Source organism: Calypte anna, chromosome 1, assembly GCF_003957555.1.
Source record: "Calypte anna isolate BGI_N300 chromosome 1, bCalAnn1_v1.p, whole genome shotgun sequence".
Lineage (NCBI taxonomy): Eukaryota > Metazoa > Chordata > Aves > Apodiformes > Trochilidae > Calypte > Calypte anna.
The window spans coordinates 185,354,639-185,379,318 of record NC_044244.1 but is presented as its reverse complement, the minus strand read 5'-3'; the positions used below and the strand labels follow the sequence as shown (position 1 = coordinate 185,379,318).

At 35.0% G+C, this 24,680-nt stretch overlaps 1 protein-coding gene across 1 annotated transcript in view; it reads left to right on the top strand.

Annotated features, from left to right (window-relative positions):
• The first annotated feature begins 9,170 nt into the window (after window positions 1-9,170).
• Window positions 9,171-24,680, top strand: part of CNTN5 (contactin 5) — a 310,996-nt gene continuing 295,486 nt past the window's right edge. Inside the window, exon 1 of the mRNA XM_030449461.1 lies at window positions 9,171-9,302. Within this exon, the coding sequence (XP_030305321.1) occupies window positions 9,248-9,302 (55 nt within the window). The 5' untranslated portion in view covers window positions 9,171-9,247. The remainder of the gene's footprint in view (window positions 9,303-24,680) is intronic.

The following is a 24,680-nucleotide window of genomic DNA, read 5'->3' as shown; positions in this document are numbered from 1 at the left end:
GATACATATCTAGCACCAGTCAATTTGTTGCATCATAAATATTATCCAGGGTGACAGTTTAAAACTGTATTGCAGTATTTCAAGTGTAAAATAGTTAAGAACAAAATTATTAAAATTTCAACCACCATAATTATTTCAGAGCAACAGTGTTTTAAATATGCTCTTCAAACTTTTTTTTACAGGCACATTTTCAAATTCTACATCTCTATCCACAGTTGTAATAGCTAAGTTCCAGTGGCAATGGCTTTTTATTATATATTACTATATATTAAACAAATTTTCATTTTTTTCTTATTCATCTGAATAATCTGAGACTGAATCATCTGAGAATTTTTTTTTTTAATAGAATCCTCTGATCTGAATACATAGGCAATAAAACCTTTGCAGCTGTGCAACAGGGTTACCCACTGTAATGATGTACCCATGACAAGGGTACATCACCTCAACTTGGAGAATACATGCTTTATTCTTTCTCAGCATAAAAATTACAGAAAGATATCATATTTGAAAAAGCAGAAGAGTGTTTAGCTTAGAACAGGCTGTCAAAAAAAGTGGTTGAGTCACCTTTCCTGCAGGTATTTAAAAGATGGTGGCATTTAGGGACATCATTTAGAGATGGACTTTGCAGTGCTAGCTTGATTAAATATGTCAAAATAAAACAATTGACCAAACCCATCTCTTTACCTTAACCTGTTATCTCAACTTAATGTGAAATATGCCAGTCATGAACAGAGATATTGACATTGAACCCATAAATGGGATGTCAAGGCAAGCTTTCTATATAATATACTCATTTTCCTAATTTGTGGATTGGCACTGACTCAGACCTGTAGCACTGATGTCTCACATACAATCTTTTTACACACAAACCTCTCTTTGTATCTCCCATCCTCTCCACCCAGGAAGCAATCTCTTTCATTCTCTGCACATAGGCTACTTCCCTTTTGTATGACTGTCCCTTTGACAGGCTCACAGCATCATCTATGGCCCATATTCAGAAGGTAAGAAGTGTATTGTAGGATATCACTTTTCCTGAGCAAAACACTGGGATTCTGTTCTGCGTCTTCTTTATAAAATGAAGAGGATCTCATGTCTTAGGCACAGAAAATTGATCAGTCCTTTTCATGTGTAGTATTGAGCACTCTGGTGCCTGACATACCCTGTTATGCCAGAGGTTTTTTGACAAAGTTAATTGAATTTACTAGTACACAGAGAGACTGCGGCCACTGCTTCAGAGCATGATATATATACAACCTGCTGGGGTTTCTGTCCTTGTAAAGAGCTGAGTAGTGATGCTGATTTGCTTTATTAAAATGTATAATATCATTAGTCTGGCAGTTGCATTAAGTGGAAGTCTTAAGCAATGCTTATTTACACTGGCTGATATAATACCAGGTGCAAGAAGCAGTCAAGGTTATTTATTTAACTTTAGTTATCTTTCCTCTTGGCACCAGTTGGCCACTGCAGAAGAGAAGCCAAGATGAGCTGCTCCTCTTATGCTTTAGAGCTAGATCTACTGAGTACAGCTGAGATGGTGCAAAACAACAGCAGTGTCATATTGATCCCACTGTTGTCCTTAATCCTTCTGCTTGGCAGGAAAAATACAGTTTCCAGATCTTCTGATATCCCAGAAGAATCTGGAAATAAATTAGTGGGCCTTAAAAGAATACCATAAGGATATACCTTTTTTTCTGAAGTTTTGGTTGCAAAAATAATTCAAGTTTAATATAAATTGTACAGCTTGAGGGCAGGCCATTAACATAAACTGCAATTCTATAGCTGTTCCTCCCTGAACTTCTCAAGTTCTCTGAGGACATCTGAAGGACTTAGTAAAAGTGCTTGAATATATTTCCTGAATAATTAAAGCAAAATACCAAGAAATGCCCACCAATGAGGAAGCATTATTTTATTGCAACATCACTGAGATATGACTTAAAGGATCGCTTCAATTTTTCAGTACTTGTGGAAACTTTCATAAGGGCTTGAGGAAACAATTGAAGATTGCTAAGTTTTAAGCACCTGAAAGTTAATTACATAATTTAGGTTATCTGTCTAGGCTTGCACTGCAATCAGGTTTCTATCACAGTTAGCAAAGAGTAAGTTTCTTTATCTCACACCAAAACAGCTGTCAAAAATGGTTTGAATAAATTTTCTGTCAATTTGTCTATTTCTCTTCATTTACTAGCAAGAGAGATTATACACCTGATTTCTTATGTCAAATTATGCATAATTCCTTCTCTTTATTTTTTATTTTCTGCCACTTGCATGTGATTAATATTGACACAAATACAAAAGTTCTGTGGAGCGTGCCAAAAAAGCTTACTTGGCTTTAAGAAATAAATGTTCACGAAGTTTTTACAGGAAAACAGGGATCTTATCTATGATAGTGGTGAGCACATCTCTGTTATTTTCAGTCTTGGCTGAAAAATCATGCTGATGAGGTTGATCTATGTTGAAGAGTGCTTGTTCACATACCTAAGCAAGAGCAGCATGGCTTTATAAACTGCTTCATCTCTAGCAAGTGTTTGAGAGCTGAATTTAGAAACTGTCAGGCTTTTTGACAAATGAAGGAAGGGGGGTGCACCAGAATTAATTCCACTGCTTTCTGTCTCAGAAGGCCTCACCCAATAGGCATGTATTCACCATAGGATGTGTCCAGGCTTTACAAGCAGCATGGTGGAGTAGCCTCAGTACATTGTTGTACCCCTTCTATTCACCCAATACTTAAAAGTATATCCTGAGTCACTTGACTTTCCTGAGCACTATTGTAATTTTTTCATGGTATATACAAGTGAATGTAGCCAAATACAAGCATCTCACTATTGTTAATTTGAAGGATCTGAGAGCTATTTCTGCCATCTTCTCCTTTCACTGAGTAAGTGGATGACATTATCTTGATTTGCAGTAAGAATACCAAAAAAGAATCTACCTTCTCTAGAAACTGACATTGGATGATCCCCCAAATAATTCATCATTAAGCCAAACTTCTTGGTCAAATGATTTTTTTCATCTCTTTTTTACTTACGAAACTGTTTATTTGGTGGGAAAAGAAAATGCACAAGAAAATGCACAAAGAAAATGCAGTCAACTGGCTGACATTGTGATTTCCTTGCTTTCATCAACAGCTTGATGTTAATATATGAGTATTAATATAATATAATTGGAAAGGCAGCCATTCTATATTTCACAAATAAAAACTCTTTAAAAATATATATGTATTTACAAATACTGTGAAATAATTAATGTTTGATACAATATTAATTTCTTATTAGGAGTACTGTGCAGTTTTCAAGACAGGGCAAGTTCATCTGAATAATTGAGAACCTTATTCAGCTTTTGCAATCAAATATTTTGTTTTTCAGAGCTGTAGTTCAGATGTTTATTCAACAATTCAGAAAGTTTGATCAAATCACATTTCAAAAATTGCCAATTTGCTTCTTGTATACAGTAGTATTCTATGGTTCTAAAACTTGACTACTATCTTTTAAAGCTATAGTTACATCAGGACTAGAAAAGCCTTATTAAATATTAATTGTAATATTGAAAGTCCTGGTTGTTTGCCAGAATGAACCTGATAAGGAAAGGTTCCACTGTAGAATAAACTTCTAATATTGTTAGCAGTAAATTAAGTGTGTGTAAAGCAACTCAGAAATTGTTTTATAAAACTGCTAAAACTTATAGTTTATTAAATTTCCTCTACAGTAGGTTGAACTATTATTAAACCTTGAAAATAAATTATCTTCCCTTGGGGTGATAATCCTACAAGATGCCTTGTGTTTACATTGGCTTAATATAATTTCACTTTCATTTGTCCTATAACAAATTCCACTGACATTTAATCTTAAAAATGTCTATGATATTACTTTTATCAAATATTAACTTAAAATGTTTTTATTAAATTTAAACCATTTTGTAAATAGTATTGGAAAACATATTTTGGACTGAGCAAATTAATTCTTTATTGAAAGAAAGCAGGAACATGAACTCAACAGAATATATTTATATTCTGTATAACCAGTGTCTGTCACAATCATGGTCTAGTAGTCAGCTTCATATGTAAATATATCATCATATCACCAGGGAACTCTCAACAAGCAAGCTCTTTCTAAAAATTTCCAGCCAAGCTGCCTCTTTTGTTCCTGATGAACTTTGTAACATCTGAGCCTTTGCTTTTCTAAGGCCTCTTAATTATCCATGGACTGGGAATTACCAGTCTTGATACTTATGGGAGCAAGAAAGACAGTCTGAAACGTGGCTATGTGATTCATGTCTTCCAAGCTCCAACTGACGTAAAGTGATGGAGACTTTGGTGCTGACTAGAAGGCTTTATTTCAGTGTTTTAAGCCCTGGATTTTTAGTTAGACAGTATTTTTTTTCCAAGATTATAATGAGTTTTTTATAGAAATCCTACTCAGTGATACTTTTATCACTTCATTTATTGATTTCAGAGCTTTGGCACCCTGAGGAGTCTTATTAGCAGTCTACTTGCACATTAGGCCAAAATCCTTCACTTCTAAATCTCATGAAAAACGTTTCCTAAAAATACTATCTCAAACTGCATAAGAATATCTATTCTTTGTAGGTCAGATATGCTATTTTTTCTTTCAGACCAGACATGTGAGACAATAGCTTAATTTCTTACTCCCTTCAGTTCCTGCTCTTCCAAGTCTATGCAGAGCATCAGAATTGCTTATCAAAGTTATTTCTTCCTTAACTGTGACCATGTTCCTTTTTCTTAAGAAAAGGGAAAATTAATCAGCTTTACTTACCAGTGACCTGGGCTTTCCTCTAATATATGTTAATGTAGGAAAAAAAAATATACAGGAAACTCTTTTTTGCAACAAGTCACATTCTTTTCCCCTAAGCAGTGTAGTCACTGCAGAGACAAAGATTTCTGTTACTCTGCTTTGTGAAGGATATAAGCAATCATCTGTTTCATGTTGGTACAGGTGACCTGATATATATGCATATGATAGAAAAGGGAATTGAGGGAGTGATAAAGGAAGAAAACACTTTGATATCAGCATCACAATATCTATGCTAAAAGCTTCACTTCTTAACTATTTTAATTTAAAAAATTTAAATTTGCAGTTTCGTACAAGTTTATCCTAAGTGCCAGAAAACAAACATTAATGATAGTAAGTGGTATTACTGCTGAAAAGACCACATCTTATTTAATCTAATTCAAGCTTCTTGCACACTAACATTGATAAAATTGTATAAGTACTTATGCTTCAAGTATTGACAAATTCCTTTGGGAGGCAGAACCATGAGACACCCTGTCTATCCACCCTGCCACTTCTAGCCAAAACAATTCATTAAGACTCACTGGATAGTGAATGTTTTAATAAATTGTCTACAATCAGCACATAGAATAAAACAAATTTCAAACCCATACATTATCTACAATCAGCACATAGAATAAAACAAAATGCAAACTAATTTGCTGAAAACTGGGGAAAACTAAGATGTATAGTAACATATAGAAATTGAAAACCGTATCTGGTAGTTAATTCTGTAGAACAAGAGTTTAAATTTGTTAGCAAAATTACTTGCTGCACATTATATATGTCAACTTCATTTTAGATAACTTTTTTTTACAAGTTGCCATTAGGGAAAATTCATACCCTCCATATATAAATAAATTAAAGAAATTAAAAAAAAAAAATAAATCTCTCAGTCTGCATATTTTGTGTAGAAACCAGAATAAGAACAAATGAAAAAAACCTCCACAAATGGTAGACCTTCAATTCTTAATTTTAAAACTAGAGTGCAGAACTTTGTCAAGTTGTCTTATTATGCAAAAGAATTCTGAAGAACATAGTATATTCTGGATAACTTCATTTTATTTTCCTGTACTGAATGTACAGGAATGTACAATGAAGCCACCAAACTGTTCGAAACAAGCTAGTTGAATTTTTGTGAAGTCCAAATTTATATCTGTGTGAAAAAATAGATACCTTTCATCTGAATTAATTTTAAAGTCCTTCTGAGCAGCACCTTCAGCTGTATTGTTTTACTGTAGCAAGTGACTCTACATCCTGTTTTATATTCTTGGGATTTAAATGCAAATGCGTGGTTTAAAAAATTCCACATTCTAGGATGAAGATAGTCAGGGCTGGGATAAAAGCCCAGAAAATTAATACGATTTTCAAACTGAGAACAACTGAATACAGCTTGAATATATTCCCTAAGATAATTTAATAGTGATCCATTTTTAAGAATTAGAATTTTTTTACAAGATTTATAACTGTATTTAAATCAGTAACTTTTTGGTTTTTTTTTAAAAAAGATGCTCTTCTTAATGAATTTAGTGCAGCCTTCGTCTTTTTTATAAGCATTAAAGGATTCTTAAATCACCCAACAGTCTCTAAAAGTGCTACCCTAGTCATCCAAAAGATCAGATGACAGACACAATAGCAAAGCCAGGAGTACATTATTTCATTAAATCTAGAGCAGAAATTAAACTCTATGCCTACATGTATTATATATAGAATTTTCATACTTTTTCCTGTATTATTGAATAAAAAGCACCTTTCTGATTATACTTAATGTCATGTGCTTGCCCCATATATGTAATATCAATGTCTTTGACAGACCCTTAGAACTGTAACCCTCAGTTCTTATGTGTGTGATAATTCTACCATGTTGCTATGCATTCTGTTTGTCCATATGGCCAGTGAATGTTTGCCAGGTATTCCTGAAGAAACAAGAAATAGAAGAAAAAATAAGTAAAGGTGTGAGATTATTTCAGTATCATAATAATCAAGATTTTAAATGTTGCACTTAAAATGTTATATTTTTCCCATGCTTGTTTTGCTAGCAATTCTTTTACTGAGATAAACCAATATATTTATACAATAAAGAGTCTAATAGTGTCCTTCATTCATGACTCAATTCAGTGCATATCCCTGTCATTGTGGTCTGGTTTCACGTTTTAAAACACCTGTGTAACAAGTTCGTTTTACCTTGATAGGGTCAGGTTATGTAGGTCATTTTTAAGAGCTGTCACTTAAAAGTTGCTATAGCTTTTTAGCTAAAGGTTCCTTATGTAGCAGAAGTTGTCATAACTCTTTCATTTTTCATGAAACTTTCATTAAAAACATATCATTTTCCCAGAGAGCTTAAAATTGTCATGCAAAAAGAGTGCAACGAGAAATAAGTTTATCTTTTTTATGATGTTATCATTGCTTGGCTTCAGCTATTCCATATTCTGTTTCTGCTTTACCAACTGTAACTTTTAATATTATTTTTTAACAGTCTGATCCAACAGGCACAATAATACCTAATTGTCATAACGAGAAAAGCAACAATCTCGCACTTTAATGATGAAATTTTGGTGTATATTTTTCCCTGTTTATGAAACAGAGAAATCACCAGGTTAATATAATTTTTGTGTTATACAAGCAGGTGAAGAGCACTGAGGAAAAGAGAAAGAAGAAAGAACGATACAGTTGAGTGAGGGAAAAAGCTGTGCTGTACTCTGTTTAAAAGACAGTGCCGTAAGAGAAAAAATGAAATATTAATGAAAATACTTATTTCCCAGAGGCCTGGCCAGCAAAGAATGCTGAACGAGATAATTCAGTAACCAAAGGAACACAGTGACTGAAAAGCAGATTATCACTGAAGTGAAAAACAAAGGCAGCTGACATTAATAATTAATTGAGAAGGTTTCCTGTGGAGGTTTAGATGAGCTACAGGCGCTATGTGTAAAGTCACCTGACTACCAGATTTTTATGTTCCGTTTCAGAGACACTTACATTAACATGTACACCTGACATTAAGTTTACCTGGAAGGAAATACAATCCTAATTAAGAATTTTTATCTGTGTTGAAAGCTGTACCTTGTGTGTTTATAAAGGAAAGCTGGCAAGTTACACCTTTAGTTTGTTGCAGGTATAGCTACCAACACCTAAACATCTCTATATGTGTGCCATACATCTTTAACCCTATATACAAGGGAAAGACTGACAAAGATGTTCAGAGAGCAGTTGAAATGGAATAAGCCAGAAAGAACATACTCTTACTTTATGAAATTAGCTTTTGGGCAACTGTGTTACCTTTCCCTCTGCTCACTTACTGTAAATGTTCTAAAAGACAGTGTCCTGCCTCCCAAAACAGCAATTGTCATGTAACTAAGCTGAGTATAATCTGAAGGAGTCATATTGGCCCCAGAAGGGTTTAATAAGGCAACAAAGCCAAATTCTCCGTTATCTCATTGTTGTGCCCTGTGAAATTCTTTTCGTAGCTATGGATCAAAGGGGGCAGAAGATTCCTTGGGCTCCAAGAAGAGGATCTCAAAGGCCTCCTAAACAGACCTGACTAATTAAGCGATGTGCATGTGCCAATTAATGCGTTTCAAGTCAAAGGGCAGGAGAATGCTCATGTCCACAAGTAACCAGTTGAAATGCCTCAGATATTAGGCTGAGTTTTCAGTCATTTGACTATAAAATCTCTACGTTTTGGTGTACTGATATTAGTGATACTATCAAAATGATAGCTAAGAACAAAGTAATCAAAGATGTAATGCACCAAGATATATTTGTGAATCACGGGCAGGAGGGGGAACAAAAATCTGAAGAGTGGTAGGAGAGGTTAGGTGTGAAAAACCTGTTCTGTATAAATGGTGGTTGTTTCAAATGTATTGGTAGATTCTTTCCCTAATATGTGCATTGGCAGAAGCTGGAATCTCTTTCAACCCAATTTTAAAGTACTAAACATATTATTATTTTGTTCTGGCCTTTTTATCAAATTACAACTTTTTCACACCAAATAACAACATTTGGGTTTCATGAAAAGAAGAACACATGCCAAGCTATATATTTTGAACAAGTTTGCTGTGAAAGATATCTATCTTCTAGATAGATATCAGAAGAGATGTACTATCTTCTGAGTTTGGCTTTTTGGAAATTTAAAGCCTCAGTACAGCTTTGGGGCAATATCTATACATATACCCCAAGTGCAGCCACAGACATTTCAGCTATAAGCACGAGTAACTCCTGGAACAAGATCCCTCTGAGTAATCTGTTGGGCTACCTACCCCTGTGCATATAGAGTTCCTTGGACTAGAGTTTTAATTGCATTAGAAGCAGCTTTGTCTTTTGAATTTTCTATCCTATTATTTCAAGGCATTTTAAATGTTCCTAACAGAGATTTGTTTTTGTCTCACTAGGCTAAGCTCTAATGAAGAAACGTCAGCGTTGCTAACAATTGCACAAAGAAGGACAGAAGACCTTTGCGACCAAGGATGTGGTTGTCATGGAAACTGTTTCTGTTTCTGTCACTCACTGGCTGTCTTTCAGGTAAATCAAAACAAAACGCAGAAAACTGCTTATTTTTTCAAGGCTATTAACTGAAAACAGAAATAGGAAGATATAAAAGCCTGCCAGAGAAAATAAAAATAATTTTTAAAACTATTTTCCTAAGTGGTGAAATTGTAAAAAGGTGTACAAAGAGATTTACAAGTGTTAGCCATCTGCCTTTAATTTGTACATAAATCTGAATAACACTGAAAGTGGTGACAGCTACGTATTCCATTTGAAAAGACTATGACAACCTTATTATTATGTAAAAAAAAAAAATTGGAAAATTATTAATTAGCACGGTTCTTTTCTGAAGATTAACCTGTGAGAATGTTTCGCTTTGGTATTGTGTTCTGGATTTTGGAACTAGTTATTTGGTTTCTTTTTCTTATTTTTGTGTATGTTTTATTGACCATTACGATTTTTTTTGCAGATTTTTTACTTGGCACTAGTTTAGTTGCCTTTACCTTTGCAAGTAATAGAATTAATTAATCAATAGTCATTGAAGTTCTCACATGAGAATTTTTGTAATTTGAGACCATATCATCTCTGATCTCTCTTGGCTGCCCCATTTTCTTAATGCTGCTCCTTATACTGCCTCTCAGAAGTTTCTAAACTATACTTTTCTCAGATTCTTCCAAAACTTATTGATTCTGCCTCATTGCAAGATCAAATTTACTAAAATTAAACGAAAGCAAATGTTATAATTTTTTTATAATTTTGTGATATTAGATACAGTATTTTAATACAGGGAAGTACCTGTGGATGTCAGCATACATACATCAGATGCATACATGAAACATCCTGATCTAATCACATCTTTCTCATGCAGCTTCATTGTCTTATATTATCTAAGTCTAGAACTCTAGGACTTTTGGATAGGGTATTTTTGCCTTTTTTTCTCGGGTACATTGTCAATCCTGGTAACATTTGTATTTTGAGGATTCTTGTACTAGTGTTTATTAATGTAATATTCATTATTTAAGTTAAAAATTTGAATTTTTATTGTTAAATTTTTAAAAAATGTGGATGTTAATTTCAGAAGTATTTCAGAAATTAAAATCTAGAAGTTCTTCTTAAGAACTATATCTTCCACCTAGCAAACTTTAAGAGTTGTAACTCAATATCTGACAGCAGGTGTTACGCTGTGAAATTAATTTAACTGAACTTGTAGTTGTTTTTACAAAGCTAAAATCCCTTTAACCTCAACTGCTGTTAAACAGAATACCTGTAAGTAGTAGAATTTGCTCCAAATAGATTGATCTGACTCTGTACAACACAATAACTTGTTACAAATTTTTTGAGAAACATTTCATATGCTGGAAATTCTGTATACTAATACTGCACGTGCAGGGATGAGTTTCAATTGCCCTTGTTTAAACCAACATCTTGCAAATGCATTAGCACTTCCTAGTTCTACTATAGCATTAAAATGCATAACTATTTTGGAATTTAAACTGCAAGTCAGTTTTTACAGAAGTATTTCATTTAACATTATACCCTGAAAACACTTGGCAGTGATTCAGCGTGATGTTTAAACTTAAATGACCATTCCTCTTGTCTGCTAATTTGCTAATTATATCTGATGGTTTCTAAAACATTCCTCTTTTCTTACTTTTCATTTTGATTTATGATTCTTCAGGATTCTTATAGGTTTATTACACACTAATGGAGTAGATTTAGACTCCTGTAAGATATTCTTCTTTACTGCAGTACTTGTTTTCACGTGCTGTTGAATATAACATGATAAAGCGTATTTTTCTTATATGTAAAGATAATTTTTAATTAATTTATTAATAATCATTATAAATTAGGAAATTTAATGCTGAAAATTAAGTGCTGAAATTAATGAAGGATTTTAAAAATTGGTTTAAACTTGCTTTAAATAGATCTTCAACATATGTAGTAATTTATGTCTCCATATCTTTCACATTTGATAACCCTGTGCTGTATTTTGAGCAGTTTTTATATTACAGCACTCAGGAGAACATGTGCACATCTGCAAATTGTTCCAAGAGTTGGTGCAATTCAAGGTGGTAGCCTAGCAATTTAGATGCCTGAATCAACTGTTCTTAATGATAGAGCAACAGATATCAATGCTGCTTCAGTAAGATACATTTCATTCAATTCCTGTTGTACTGGACAGTGTTAAGATTCAGTACTTATCCATTTTGCCATCAGATGAAGGGCTCTCTCTTAGCAGCAGCAGTGTTTGGAAGAGAGTACTACATTACTACATTGATTTTGCAGTAGTGAAGGAAATCATCCAAGAAGTGAACAGATGACTTCTCTAGTTTGTGTTGAATCTATTTTTCTATTATTTTTATCTTTAAGCTCTCCCTGGTATTTTGGGTTTTGCTTATGCATGAATGTATTCAAGGGTGCTTAAACTATGTGAAAAATATTTTTAAGTGAAGAAAAATGTATGAACATATTATTTTCTGAATACAAGATTGCCGACTGAATTATGTTTCTTATTCAATTTTATTTTAGTGTAAGCAAAAGGTATCTGGGTTTAGGGCACACAGTTATATTCTTACATTCTCAGAAAGACTGATAATTAACAAATGCAAAGAAGGTCTCAAGAGTGATGTTCTGTTGCTTCTCATGTCATACTATTGCCTTTCAAGGCAATGTGAAGTGGAAGAAAAATTAAGCTGTCATTTTAGATGTGATGTCCACCACACTTCTAAAATGACAGTTAGAAAAAATATTTATTCTGGGGGGCTATCATTTATTTGTTTGTTTGCTTGTGTTTTCTTCCTCTGAGGACCTCAAGCTATAAGATAAGAGAGTGCCAAGGGGGAACTCTCAATCTGAAATTCAGAGGAGGCTTTCATATCTGATCATGTTACATAATACCTGAAGTGAGTTTAGAGGTGACCATTAAAATTTAAATCAAGTCAATCAGAATTTTATCCACTGATAATTTTTAACTTTCTTGAGATCTTAAATATACACTTAGTTACAAATTATATGTTCAGAGCCTTTTAACAGGTGTAATAGTGATTTTTCAGTGGAAAACCATAGGATGATACCAAGCATGGCATCAGCAATTTTGTCTTCTAGATGATTTGGTCACCTATGTGTTAGTCATTTGCAGTCATGATTTGACTGCTCTGGTTCCTTGTAATCACTGGTGAGTCTGCTTTTATATGCTTTTATATGCTTTATATGTATAGTAAAGACTATTTTTGGTTCACACAAGTACCAGCTAAATACAGAATCTTTTCTTTGTCTGGAGCTGCTAAGGCTTTCAAGCACTGATTTCTCAGAGAAGTTGGTATTAAATATTGCTGACAAGCATTGATTTCAAACAGCACTCCCTAACCTTGGAATGGGACAAACAGGTTTCTCTCTGTTTTCAAAAGAAAAGAAATATTGGTAAAACATAACAAAATCACATCAGATCACCAGATAATTTCTAATGGAAAAAGTGAGGCTGTGTTTTTTATTTGCAGATGTAAAACACTTGACAAAAGCCAATTTGAAAGTACGGCTCCTGTCATTCTTTTTAATAACTATTGCTGCATATGACAGGCTATTTCAAAGTTTAAATATATGTTAAAGATTACATAATAGAGTGAATGGCACTTATAGAGCTCTGATTCTGTTTTCATCTAACATATATCCCATATGGATTTTTTTTCCTCTGCCCACTTATCTACCTCTTCTGTGTTGTTACCTCCCTCTGCGTATTGCTATCATGTGAAGCCTTGCTGCTTTCCTTACACCCATAGTTCTATTGATGCCATGAATTTTAAAGTACATAAAGAAAAGGAATCTCATTTTTAGTCAATTAATATGCAGTACTATTCAGGGGCACAACCTCTGAGACTCAGTGGTCAGTTCCCATAATGCCAAGAGGGTAAACACTTGTCTTTAAAACTCATCTTTATGTACAGTGAGTTTATTTTCACTCAAAAAATTCTCACTATCAAGCAAAGACTCCCTAAAAAGTGATTTTTTTCTCTGTATCCTTTGGTATGGTACTCAAAATTAAAAACAACAGGACTTTTTCTGAACAGTTGCTTGCTAGAATCAGATAAGAATGAACACTTAGAAAAAATGTTCTTAAGTAGGAGAGCATATGTGGAACGAACACAAGTGTCCTGTCTAGTTTTGACCTGCAGCTGGCAGCGATCTGAGGTGCTTCCCGTCTTTTATTATGTTCATCTGATATAACTCCATCTGGTTACTTGGAGGCTTTTAGAAATTTTCTCTAACATCTGCACTTATCAGCTTCCAAAATGCATCTCAAAAATGCTCAATATGTGACTTTCAGAATTCCAGAAGCCCCTGGTTAAAATTCATAGCCTAAGGTTCATAAACTCATTAACCAATCTGTATAAAATTTGCATACCACTCTAAGTGCCAGGAATGTTTCTTGTTTTTATTCCTCCCCCTTTTAGACAATTTCTACATCCAGTATGTAAAAGGCTGCTTCTCTGCCAAATGAATGATGAACACACAAATGATCAGTGTTTATCACTGATAAGCCTATACAATTACCCAGCTTCCTCCCACTCCTGGCCCTGCACTGATGACAGTCTAACAAATACCATGCAGCTTTGTCAGCCTTGATAGCTGAGCATAAAAATCCTGAGACACAACCCTAGATAAGTCCTAGTGCCTGGGGACTTTCATGTTCTCAGTCTTCCGAGTAAAATGGAAAAGTCAGAACACACTTAACCCTTCTATTGAAATATGCATCCTGAAATACTCTATTTTACAGACAGCACAAAGCAAGAGAACAATTGGTCAGTGCTGAAATTCAAGGTAGACCTATCTTCTCATTCTTGGATTCAGTGCTTAATTGCATTGGGGAGGAAAGTACTTAACTTCTAAATGTTGCTCTTTATATAATTCTTCATTCAAAAGAATAGTGGAAAGGTAAAAGTTATTTACTGCTGACAGAATCACGAAGTGCTGAGGGATTTTTAGTATATACATAAGAAATTATATTAAGCCCTTCTCCTTTTTTGAATGTTTTCCTATTATTAGAATTTCTGAAATAAATTATTTAGGTTTTTATATGTTGATAGGGCTAGATAATGATGGCTGTCATGGTTTAGACCCAGCTGGTATCAACCAGGCCTCTTCTCACTCACTCCCAATTAATTGAGACAAGGTCAGGGAGATTTTCACTCCCCAATTACAGTAACACAAAAAACAGACAGATTCAATTTAGGAGGAAAAACGAAAAAATAATTAGTCTAGCAGAGTAACAGAAAGAGAAAACATAACCAGATCTTATACTAGCTTCCCCCTATCCCTCCCTTCTTCACTCCTGCCTCCCCATCAGCAGCACAGGGGGCTCCCCACACATTCCTACTACTCCTTCCTTCTCTGGGGATGACTCCTCACAGCCTTCCCTCACTCCAATGTGTGGTTCTTCACATGGGATAGAGTCCTTCCAGAACCCTTCCATCATGAGTCCCTCCCACCAGGTGTAGTCCCTCAGGAACACACTGCTCCAGGGTGGCTGCCCACAGAGTCAAAGCTACTTTGGGAACAGTCACCTCCCCTGGCATGGGCTCCTCCACTGCTGCAGATCCACATGGTCCTCCTGGACCACCATGGTGCCCCATGGTCCTCTGTGGCTACAGATCCACTTCTGCCTCACCATGGTCCTTCAGGGAGTGCTCCACCGTTCTCCTCCATGGGCTGCAGGGACAGCCTGCCATCTCACCATGGTCTGCTGGGAAATCTCTGCTCATGACCCTTCTGTCCTTCCTTCCTCACTGACTTTGGTATCTCTCCTCTGGCATTGCTCTCAGCTCCTCTGCTCTGCAAGTATTTTTTTCAGTTCTGTTCTCCTTTTATCGAATATGCTATTTACAGAAGTTCACCAGCTTCCAATATCTCCTTGGCCTTGGCCAGGACAGGGCCAGAACTGGAGCCAAGAGAGCTTGCAGCAGCTTCTCACAGGAGCCACTCCTGTGGCCCCCTGCACTTCCCAAAACCCACTGCAATAACCCAAACAGGATGCTCATATGCAATATGTGGCACTTCAACCTGCAGGATGTTAGACCAACACCAGATGCCTTTCCTGTAGAATAGAAATAATTGAAATAAGCCTTTTCTCTAGGCCTTTTCAGGGTTCAGACAACAGTAAATGTAATTTAAAAAGGGAAAAAAAAAAGCATTGTCATGTATATGGGAATTAAAGTAAGGATTGATATTTCGTGACATAACAATACTAACACATCTGCTAATAAAATTGGCATTCTAGAACATGGTTTAATTATTCATCTAACTATCTCAGTTTAATAGTTTTGTTTGTTCATTAAAAAATTTCTATCATAATAAGCTCTTATCAATAATACAAACAATTGCCTAGTAAAATATTACTTAGATCAGTTCCATATCAGAACTGGGATGACAAACCTTATTCTAGAAAAAATGTTTGTGATATTCACTTAAAAATAGTATTCAGTCACTCTATCGTCACCATCAATTTGGAGAAACCTTAACCTGCATAACTTCCTTTATTTTTGTGGTTCCTCTTTGGTGGTAAGTGCTGGTGTAACAAACTGTTTAGAGTCAACCTTCTATAATCTGATGGGTTTAAAATATTTTCTGTTTCATGACATGTGATACTAAATCATATGTTCTTTACTGGTAGATTTATACAAAAATATAATGATGCAGTATTTTGGGGTTAAAATAAAATTTTACCTTTTTGTCTGGCAGTTTACAAAGAAATACCTCTGGATTTTGAGATTACACAATAGTGTAGTGACTCTATTACTTCTCTTCATATATACTGTTAGGATTAAGTCCCAAAATTATACTCTTGAATTCTCATCTTCACCTAGAGTCAAAATGTCAGTCAGTGTTATGAATTTGTAAGGGTTTAAAGTGTTTCTCTTACCATCTTTGTTGTTTAAAATATTAAAAAATAAATCTCTCATAATTAAACTCCATCATTTGAAGAAGAGGATTGAAATAAAACTTTTAAAGTTGCTCTTTAAGGCCCTGATAGTGCTGTTAAGAAACTGTCACAAAGAGCAGGAAAAAACAGCAACCATGCAGGCCCAGATTAATCTCATTTAACTTGAGTGTTTAAACTGAAAAGTCTGAATTAAGGAACAATTGTTTTCCTTCCCTATATAGTCAATGGAAAAAGACAGCCACTTATAAAAAGTAGCCAAATCCATCTCAATCTGAATTATTTTCTGGAATTTTGCACTAAACCAGACTAATTTCTCACATTAAGGATATGAAGTTAGACCTCTTTGAAGTTTTTGGGTGATTATAGAACCTGGAGAGAAAGCACATTTCTGGACAGATATTAAATACTCATAACAATGGCAGATATAATATCTTTATATATATATATATAATATATATACATATATATATTATATATATATACACTGTGTATACGCTGTAGCTGGAAAACTATCCTAAAATAGAAATGAAAGCTTTGACTGAGAAGGATGAAAAATTTTGAGTTTTGGGTCAGCGATAAGTGCCCAGAGTACAGGTAGAATATGAATGCTACTTCATCAGGTCATCTCATCCTGGCTGTGGGATGGCTCAGCATCAGGAAAATGCTCTTGCCATTGGGTTGCCACAGAAAGATCCCTGATCCCCAGGCAGCTTCCTGACTGCTAGTGCCTTTAGCAATAACAGCAGGTGGTGAATTGCATTATTTGCTCCTGAGCATATTTGGGAACTTTATCCTTACATGCGGTACCTCCAGTTGGGCACCATATGCAGCAAGGCAATGCATCTCTATTCTGTCACTGAAGAGAGGCTCACACAGTTAATATTTAATAGAACACTTTGATTACTAGGAAAGCCAATCTGTTCTATTTGGTAAATGTTGTTTTTTTTTTTACACCGGAGTAACGTAAAACTTACAAACAAGGTCATAGAGTTTGTGTAGAGACTAATTTAGTGTAACCACTAGAACAAACCACCAAACCTGCCTCTCAACTACTGTGGGAAAAAGTTCAGCTTAGCAGAATCATGTAGAACAGCCTTTTAGCTCTATTCAGAATAGTGAAAGATGGCATCTGCTAACTAAAGGCAGCACTCAGGACACATGGGTTTAATTCCTAAAGGCTGTTTCTTATGGCTGGGTGGCAAGATTTTCAAAGTAGTTCTTACTACTTTTCCCAGATACTGCATGTCTTCCTTTTATAACTACTATTGTGGATGACACTTCACCAGAAGTCTTTATTTCTAGGACCCTGTGCTTCTTTCATCTGTACTAGAGGAAATTCAGCAGCTGTGCAACACATTGCAGAAGTGATATGGTCTTTGTATTTGTAATATTTGTAGTCCATTCAATGAAGTGACTGTCATTACCCCCAAATGTTCTTCCAGATGACCACTTCACATGATCAGAAGTAATAATAATGCTGGGTCTCACCAAGAAGCTGAGCTTGTTTTGCCTTATAGTGACAGACATGTACAAAGAATAGTTAGCTCATAATGCAGAATAATTTCCATTTTCAGTGCAGCATTAATGCTATGACAAATACATAATAAAATAAGCCATTAACTTCATTTCAAAAAGTCATTAGAAATTAGAACAATGTTTCTTAAGCATTGGCCTGGCCTTTCCTAATAGGAATGCAATAAAAAGGCAGTGAAACCTTTGAAATGATGACAAATTCAGCTTTGAAATTAGATGCAGTCTTCTAGTAATGAGGTTAAAACAATATTGGAACAGCCATGCTAGGAGAGGTGGATATGACAATGCTTCAAGTTGAAAATGAAAATTAAATGTCTTTTAAATAAAATGTTTTATCAAGTTTCTAATAGAAATTCTAATCAGGATGTGAATGAATATGTGTGTGTGTGTGCCTGTGTTGAACAGAATATTACTGGGTTGTCTTCTAAATAACTTTGGATTGCATTAATCCCTATGTTCTTTTTTTTTTTTCTTTTTTTTTTTTTTTTTTTTTTTTGTCTTTTATTCCTTGAGGGTTAATTGAGAGCATAATAAGCTTTCTATTACTCTATTCCACAAGGCCAGAGAGAATTTTCTCAATGTGATATCAAATTGTCAGCCTAGGTGTCTTCATGAATCTTTCTTGGCTTTAATTTCATAGAACCAGCTGAGTAAGACAGAACAACCAGAGTTTTGATTCATGTCCAGTTACTGTTTCAAGCCATGGCACCTACTGCTTTTAACTCTAAGAAATGCCAAGCTCAAAACCTCCTCATAGAATCTGATTTATACATTGCCTCCTACCTATATAAATATAATACAGCAGTATGAAAAACCCAATTGCTGATAATTTTTGCCTGAAATGTATTTATTTCTCAGTTCTCATTTCCAACTTCAGGTAGTAAGTATATTATTGGAAAAGTTCCCTTTCCCTTGAAACTTACAGACTTTACTTTTCTTCTGGTTAAATTTTCCTGCCAGAACTCTTCAGGTGGTATAACTTAAATGTGTCTCTTCAGTTTTTATTTAGTGTGGTCAGATACATTTGGTGATAAGAGACTGAACTGACAAACCAGAGGTCACACATCTGGGGTAAATGAAACCTCCCTGCTCATTGACATACAAAAGGATGACGTGTATATATATTGTTCAGTGCTAAGACTGTAGGAAGCAGAGTTTATTGAGCTCTGTACAGTACCATGACTGGTACCTGCTTTGCTCAGTGGATTGCTTTGATAGGTAGGTTTTTCCCTATTAAGTGCAGTGGTGTAAAAATGCTAATACTGAAGAACATATCCTGTGATACTGGCTTTTATTCATCATGGTTATCTGTGCTGTGTACTGGGGACACTTTCAGCAGTAGCTTTATTTATTCCACTGTATGTACTAACCTTAATGCTGGGTATGTAAAGTCGGTGATTAAACACCCTACCAACTGATTTTGTTTGACATTTTTGTGTAGTTTTGTCTTGGGGGAGTTAAGGAGTTTTGCAGTTTTTATTTTTCTTAACTTAGCATCACTGCAGCTGATGAAACTCAGGGGTTTAGTGGGTTAAACAGTTCATGTAGCATTGATGCCCAGTAGGGTGTGAACCCTGTGTAGAGTGCACCATGACCTGTGCTCCTAGTGTTTGCCCTTAATATGGTGTGCAACTGTGAAAAAGAGTGTTTTGGTCACAACACTATAGGCAGTATCAAGTTAGCTCAGTACAAAGCTGTAGGTGGTATGTGTGGGTCACCACACAGCCATTTACAGTATCATCTTTGCTCAGCACAGAAGTGTGATAGTATTTAAACTTCCTATAGCACCATGAGCAATAGCATTGTCATCTTGTCCAGGAAGAAATGTGAAGACAGGCATTCTGACTGAGCCTGTGATTTAAGCAAGTCAGGTAAGGATCATAAGCTGTGAGAGGGAGTGGCATAATTTAAGTTTAGCATTGATTTTTAAAGTAATTAAAAAAGAGCCATGGCTCACAGAGTCATCAGATTTCAGATTAAAAGGATGACTACATTTGTAAATATCTACTGATATGAGCATCAGAGTAATTTACCAGTCCTTAATTCCTCTCTGGAGATGCTGCTTTTCCATAAGTGTTGTGGAAAGTATTCTTATGTCATGGGTGGGAACAGGAGGTCTTTAGGCTGCTTAAAGAACCACTGAAAAATATATTAGCAAAAGTTGATTTTAATATAGATTTATGAAAGCATATGAGTTGGATGGCAAAGTTCACTCTACTACTTACTATGCTGAAGGTACATGTAGGGATTGGAATAGGATTGCAGTTGTTTACACAGGGATAAGAGCAAATTATTTATATAGACATTGGGGAGATTGAGTCAGAGTGGCTGGAGTGATTTGAACAGGGATTGGAAAAAAGAATGAGGAAGGCCCTCCTTTTGAGCCATGAGGTTCAGCATGAATCCCCTTGCCTTCTAAAGCCTTTCTCAGAGAGCAGTCTAGTGTGGCTGGACCCACTCCGAGTTCCAGATTTGGTCAACACTTTGCAACTGTAAGGTTTAGGTGTAGGGATTTCAGTGTAGTATTTTGACACATAATTATGGGTCTGGTGTGATTTGAATAGCAGCAATTTTAATTGATTGGCACTCACAAAAATAAGGTTGTATGATTTCCTAGCAGTACTCAATTAATAGCAACTCTTAATCAATAATCAGCAGTTTGTTATAATCAAACACAGTGGTTCAGTTAAACATTTAAGAAAGTTTCAGAGTAAATTGCTTACACACACACAGAGATATAGAAGTTAATCTATGTTTATAAATTTTGGTACCAAATGATTTTTGAAGTGCACAAAATGGAGTTTCATTGAAATATATTTCTGCTTGATCCATGAGATTGAATTACAGCAAATTACTATAATTTGATCCTTTTGTGGCAAAATGAAAACTATTGAACATGCTTTTCCTTAGGATATACAAAGTTTCTTTGTGAGGCACAGGTTAGCATTACGCTGCTACCCTGAAGAGCTCCAAAGGGACCCATTTCAGGATCTATATTTATGGGGTCGCAGTTCAGTTGCTCCCAGGCTGTGGTTCTTAACAGACCGCTGTATCAGAGAAGATTAACCTCAGCAGGAGATCCTGAGAGCACTGAAGGCCAAATACTGTGAAGAGGAGCTGGATTTCCAGGCCTTGGTGATGGATGAAGTGGTGCTGACCATTGAGGATGGAAATCTTGGTCTCCGGGTGAATGGGGAGCTTGTTACTGCTTACCCACAAGTGGTGGTTGTGCGTGTACCAACACCTTGGGTCCAGAGTAACAAGATCATTGGCTTTGGTCAGTATTTTTCTGTTGTGACCACAATTTGAATTAAGTCTTTGGGAACTTTCAGAGGTGGCTTATGATCCAAGCAAGAGGAGTGTCAAGTATTTTTCCAAGACAACAGAGTTCCAGGTGCATTAATAGAGTGCCTGATCACTCTTTTGCCACTAGGGCAAGAAAGTACCCAATTGCTTCAACTCACTGTGCCAGTGGACAAGGTCAGCACCAGATTGCCTCAGCCTACTGCATTTGCTATTGAAACAAGAACATGGTTGGACCCACTGCCTTATTAACTAAATCAAGTACAATGTTGGCTGGTGTTGACATTGCAGCACGGCTCAGTGAGCAGGAGTGTCTGCACTATAACATCTTAAAAGAGATGTTTGAGGTAGATGATTAGAGCAGCTGGTGTGAATATTTTTCCCTAACTCTCCAACTGTTGTTCACTTACCATTGAAGCACTAACCTGCTCAGGAAGTTAAAAATAAAAAACCTCTCACAAAGGATTTTAGAATGGAAAATATACAACAAAAAAAGTTGAATGAAAACATGCTGAAACAGTGGAATGAATACCTTTACTGTATAGATAAATTATGCTAAGGTATTATAAAATGATCTTGGTATAAAAAAGGAAATTAGCCTGATGTATGAAAAAATGTCAAATAGACTTTCTTAGTAACCCCACAAGGTCTTTTAAAACACCTGTGATAAGACTTTATGAAAAGAAAAATACTGTAACAATGATTAAATGAAATGTTTTCTGATTTAAGAAAGTTAGAATAAAAACTTTATATTTCTAAGCAATAAATTTGAAAGGAAATCACTTCTATAAATATATATAGATAAAATAGTTTTCACTTGATAAAATATATTTTGACATAAATTATGGGGTTCTGTAATGAACTTCTTAATTATCCTCATTTTTACATTACTCGTGTCAGTGAAAAAGTTCATTTTTGAAATGTTAATAAATCCTCCAAGTAGACAGAAAGCATATACCTTTCTACAGAGTCTTCTCATTCTGACCTAACTCCTCCTGGAACTTTATCTGTTCTCATGAACTGTTAAATAAATTTCTCCTTTCCCTCCTTTTCTCCTTTCTTTTTTTCAGCACATATCCATCACTTTTTCTTCAACAACAGCTGGTTAGAGGAAGCCCCATACTGTTTCATTCAGTGGTATTGGCACAAAATATTCCAAAAAGGTTTTATCAAATAGATATATTCATCTGTGTATAACATATAAAGATGTAAGTAATTTATCATACTGACTCAAGGGAGATAAGTCTTACAAAAACAGAATTAATTTCAATTTTGTCCTATTTTCTTGCTGTTTAAGAGATGAGAAACTGTAAAATAAAAAAGCTAACTCTACTCCCAGCATGCTACTAATGAAGATTTTGTGGCATGAAATAAAAGTAAAGGATTGAAAATAGATCTGTGTTCTGTATCTAAATCCACAATGTATTTTAATGTATCTGCACAGAAAGTCATCAAATCCATCAAAACTGCTTTCTGGGGCACTGATCACAGTTTTCTCATAATTCATTTTGAAGTAAGTTTGTCTAGCATTTGTCTTAATTTATCTAAGAGTAACCAAGAGGGGAAAAAAAAAACCAAAAAAAAAGCTCCAAAAGTAACAACAGATTAGTTTATTCATGGCTGGGAGCCCTGGAAATTGTCTTTGCTCTGGAAAAGAAACTTTCTCTGCAGCATGTTATGTTTTCTGCCCAGGCAGAACTGTAGAAGGGTTGTCATGTCTTTCAGAGTCTGTGTTCTAGAAACTGTCTAGGTTTGCTGGTACATGGCTGGACATTGTTTTAAAAAGTTCTTGCATCTGAACCCAGAGAACAAGTTTTATTCCTCATGGAGATGTTTTTCTTAGTGTGGAAGTTTTTTTGTTGTGGTGAGAAAAGACTGCAGCTGGCAACGATGCCAGTAGCAGTTTTCTTCCATCCTATACTTAAATTGAAAATGGCTGAAGAGCTAAGTTCTCTTTTAAGCTTTTATTATGAATCCCAAGAATCACACACTTAGAGATTATTCACACTCAAGGTCATACACTAGCTAAGATAAACAAGCACCTACATTCTTGATGTAATAATATAGCAACATTGTAAGTCAAGGTTTAAATTAACAACATATTTTATGCCAGCAGGCAAAAATTTCTGTTAATTAGCTCACAATTAGTTCCTCTTATTTCTATTCTTAGAGTCTTAGATATTGATGGAATTAATAGCTTAGTAACTTCATCTTAATGGTGTCAAACAGGCCAAAATGCAAATAGGGATTGGATTTAATGAGATATATTGATTTATGAACATATGCTATTTAATAAGTTTCGTGCTCTACCTACACAATTTCTTTATATTTTAGTTCATTAAAAAATGCAGGGACCCCTTTTTCATATCAGGAAATAATTTGTTGTTCAAAACAATTTAATCATCATAAAATCTTCAAGATGTGCCAGTAGAGCTGTTTCTGCATGTCCCTTGCATGCTACACCTCATTCTCTCAGCAGCAAGTCTATATTGCCTTCATTCTTGCTTATAATTGAATCTAGAGACAATAAATTTCAGGGACTATGCTGAAGTATTAGGTGCTGAAAAGAATCAGAAAATGAAGCATTGTACTGCTTAGAGATGTTGATATAACCTATTTCAAGATATATCCATAACCTTAGGAAACTTTAAATATCACAGATTAATAACTATAAAATCAAGTAATCAGAAATAAAAAAAATAAAAATAGAGAACAAGAAAACCTGTAGTTTCTGCAACTGCAAAAAGTGTTAGTCTAATCAAATGTTTTTATATCTGTGTTCCCTCAACCAGGCCCAAAAAGCATCCCTTTAATTTAAAGTGGGTCCAGCCAATGACACTTAGCTCTTAAATTATGATAGTTATCTCTTTAATGATGTAGAAGCTAGAGCATCCATGTACCAGCATGTACTACCAACTACTCAGATCTTCATTTTGTAGGAATATGTATTTCAGGTACCCTTTTTGCTATTTAAATAGAGAAGAAAAAAATTTAAAAAGACAACAGTCATTAAATGGAGTCTGCATCAGACCCCAGATGGGCTGGTATCGTCATGAAAATGTCTCACTCTCTTTCTATTGCTGATAGAGTAAGTTTTATTTCATAAGTCAGATGTGTCATTGACATAGTGTTCTTTTTTTGCACGATTAAATCAAATCCATCTATCTTATACAAATGCAGATAGTGCAGATTTCTGTAATATCATTCATCCTCATGATAGATTTGACCCCAATCACTTCTCAAAACTTATTTCTATTGCTCTGGCAGAGCAAGGACTCACTGGTGAGTGAGATTCAGCAAATAAGCTTAGTAGTTCAACCACAACTGCAAGAGGGTTTGTTTTGTTATTGTTGTTTTGGTTTTGTTGGGGTTTTTTTCCTACTAATTTTATTGGATCATATATTTCAAACAGTTAAAATAAAATTTACAGGACCTCGTTGTCTTAATGGTAAAATAGCTTCCAATTAATTTGTTTTAATGAAATTAAAACCACAAAGTCTGAAGAGTAAGTCCTTTGGTGCTTGCCTAGATTCATAGTTACTTCAAGTTTAAAAATACACATAGACCATGTGGAAATGCTGATTTTTCAAAACACTTAGGAAATTTGTAGATTATGTTAATCATCCAGCTACAAAATTATAATT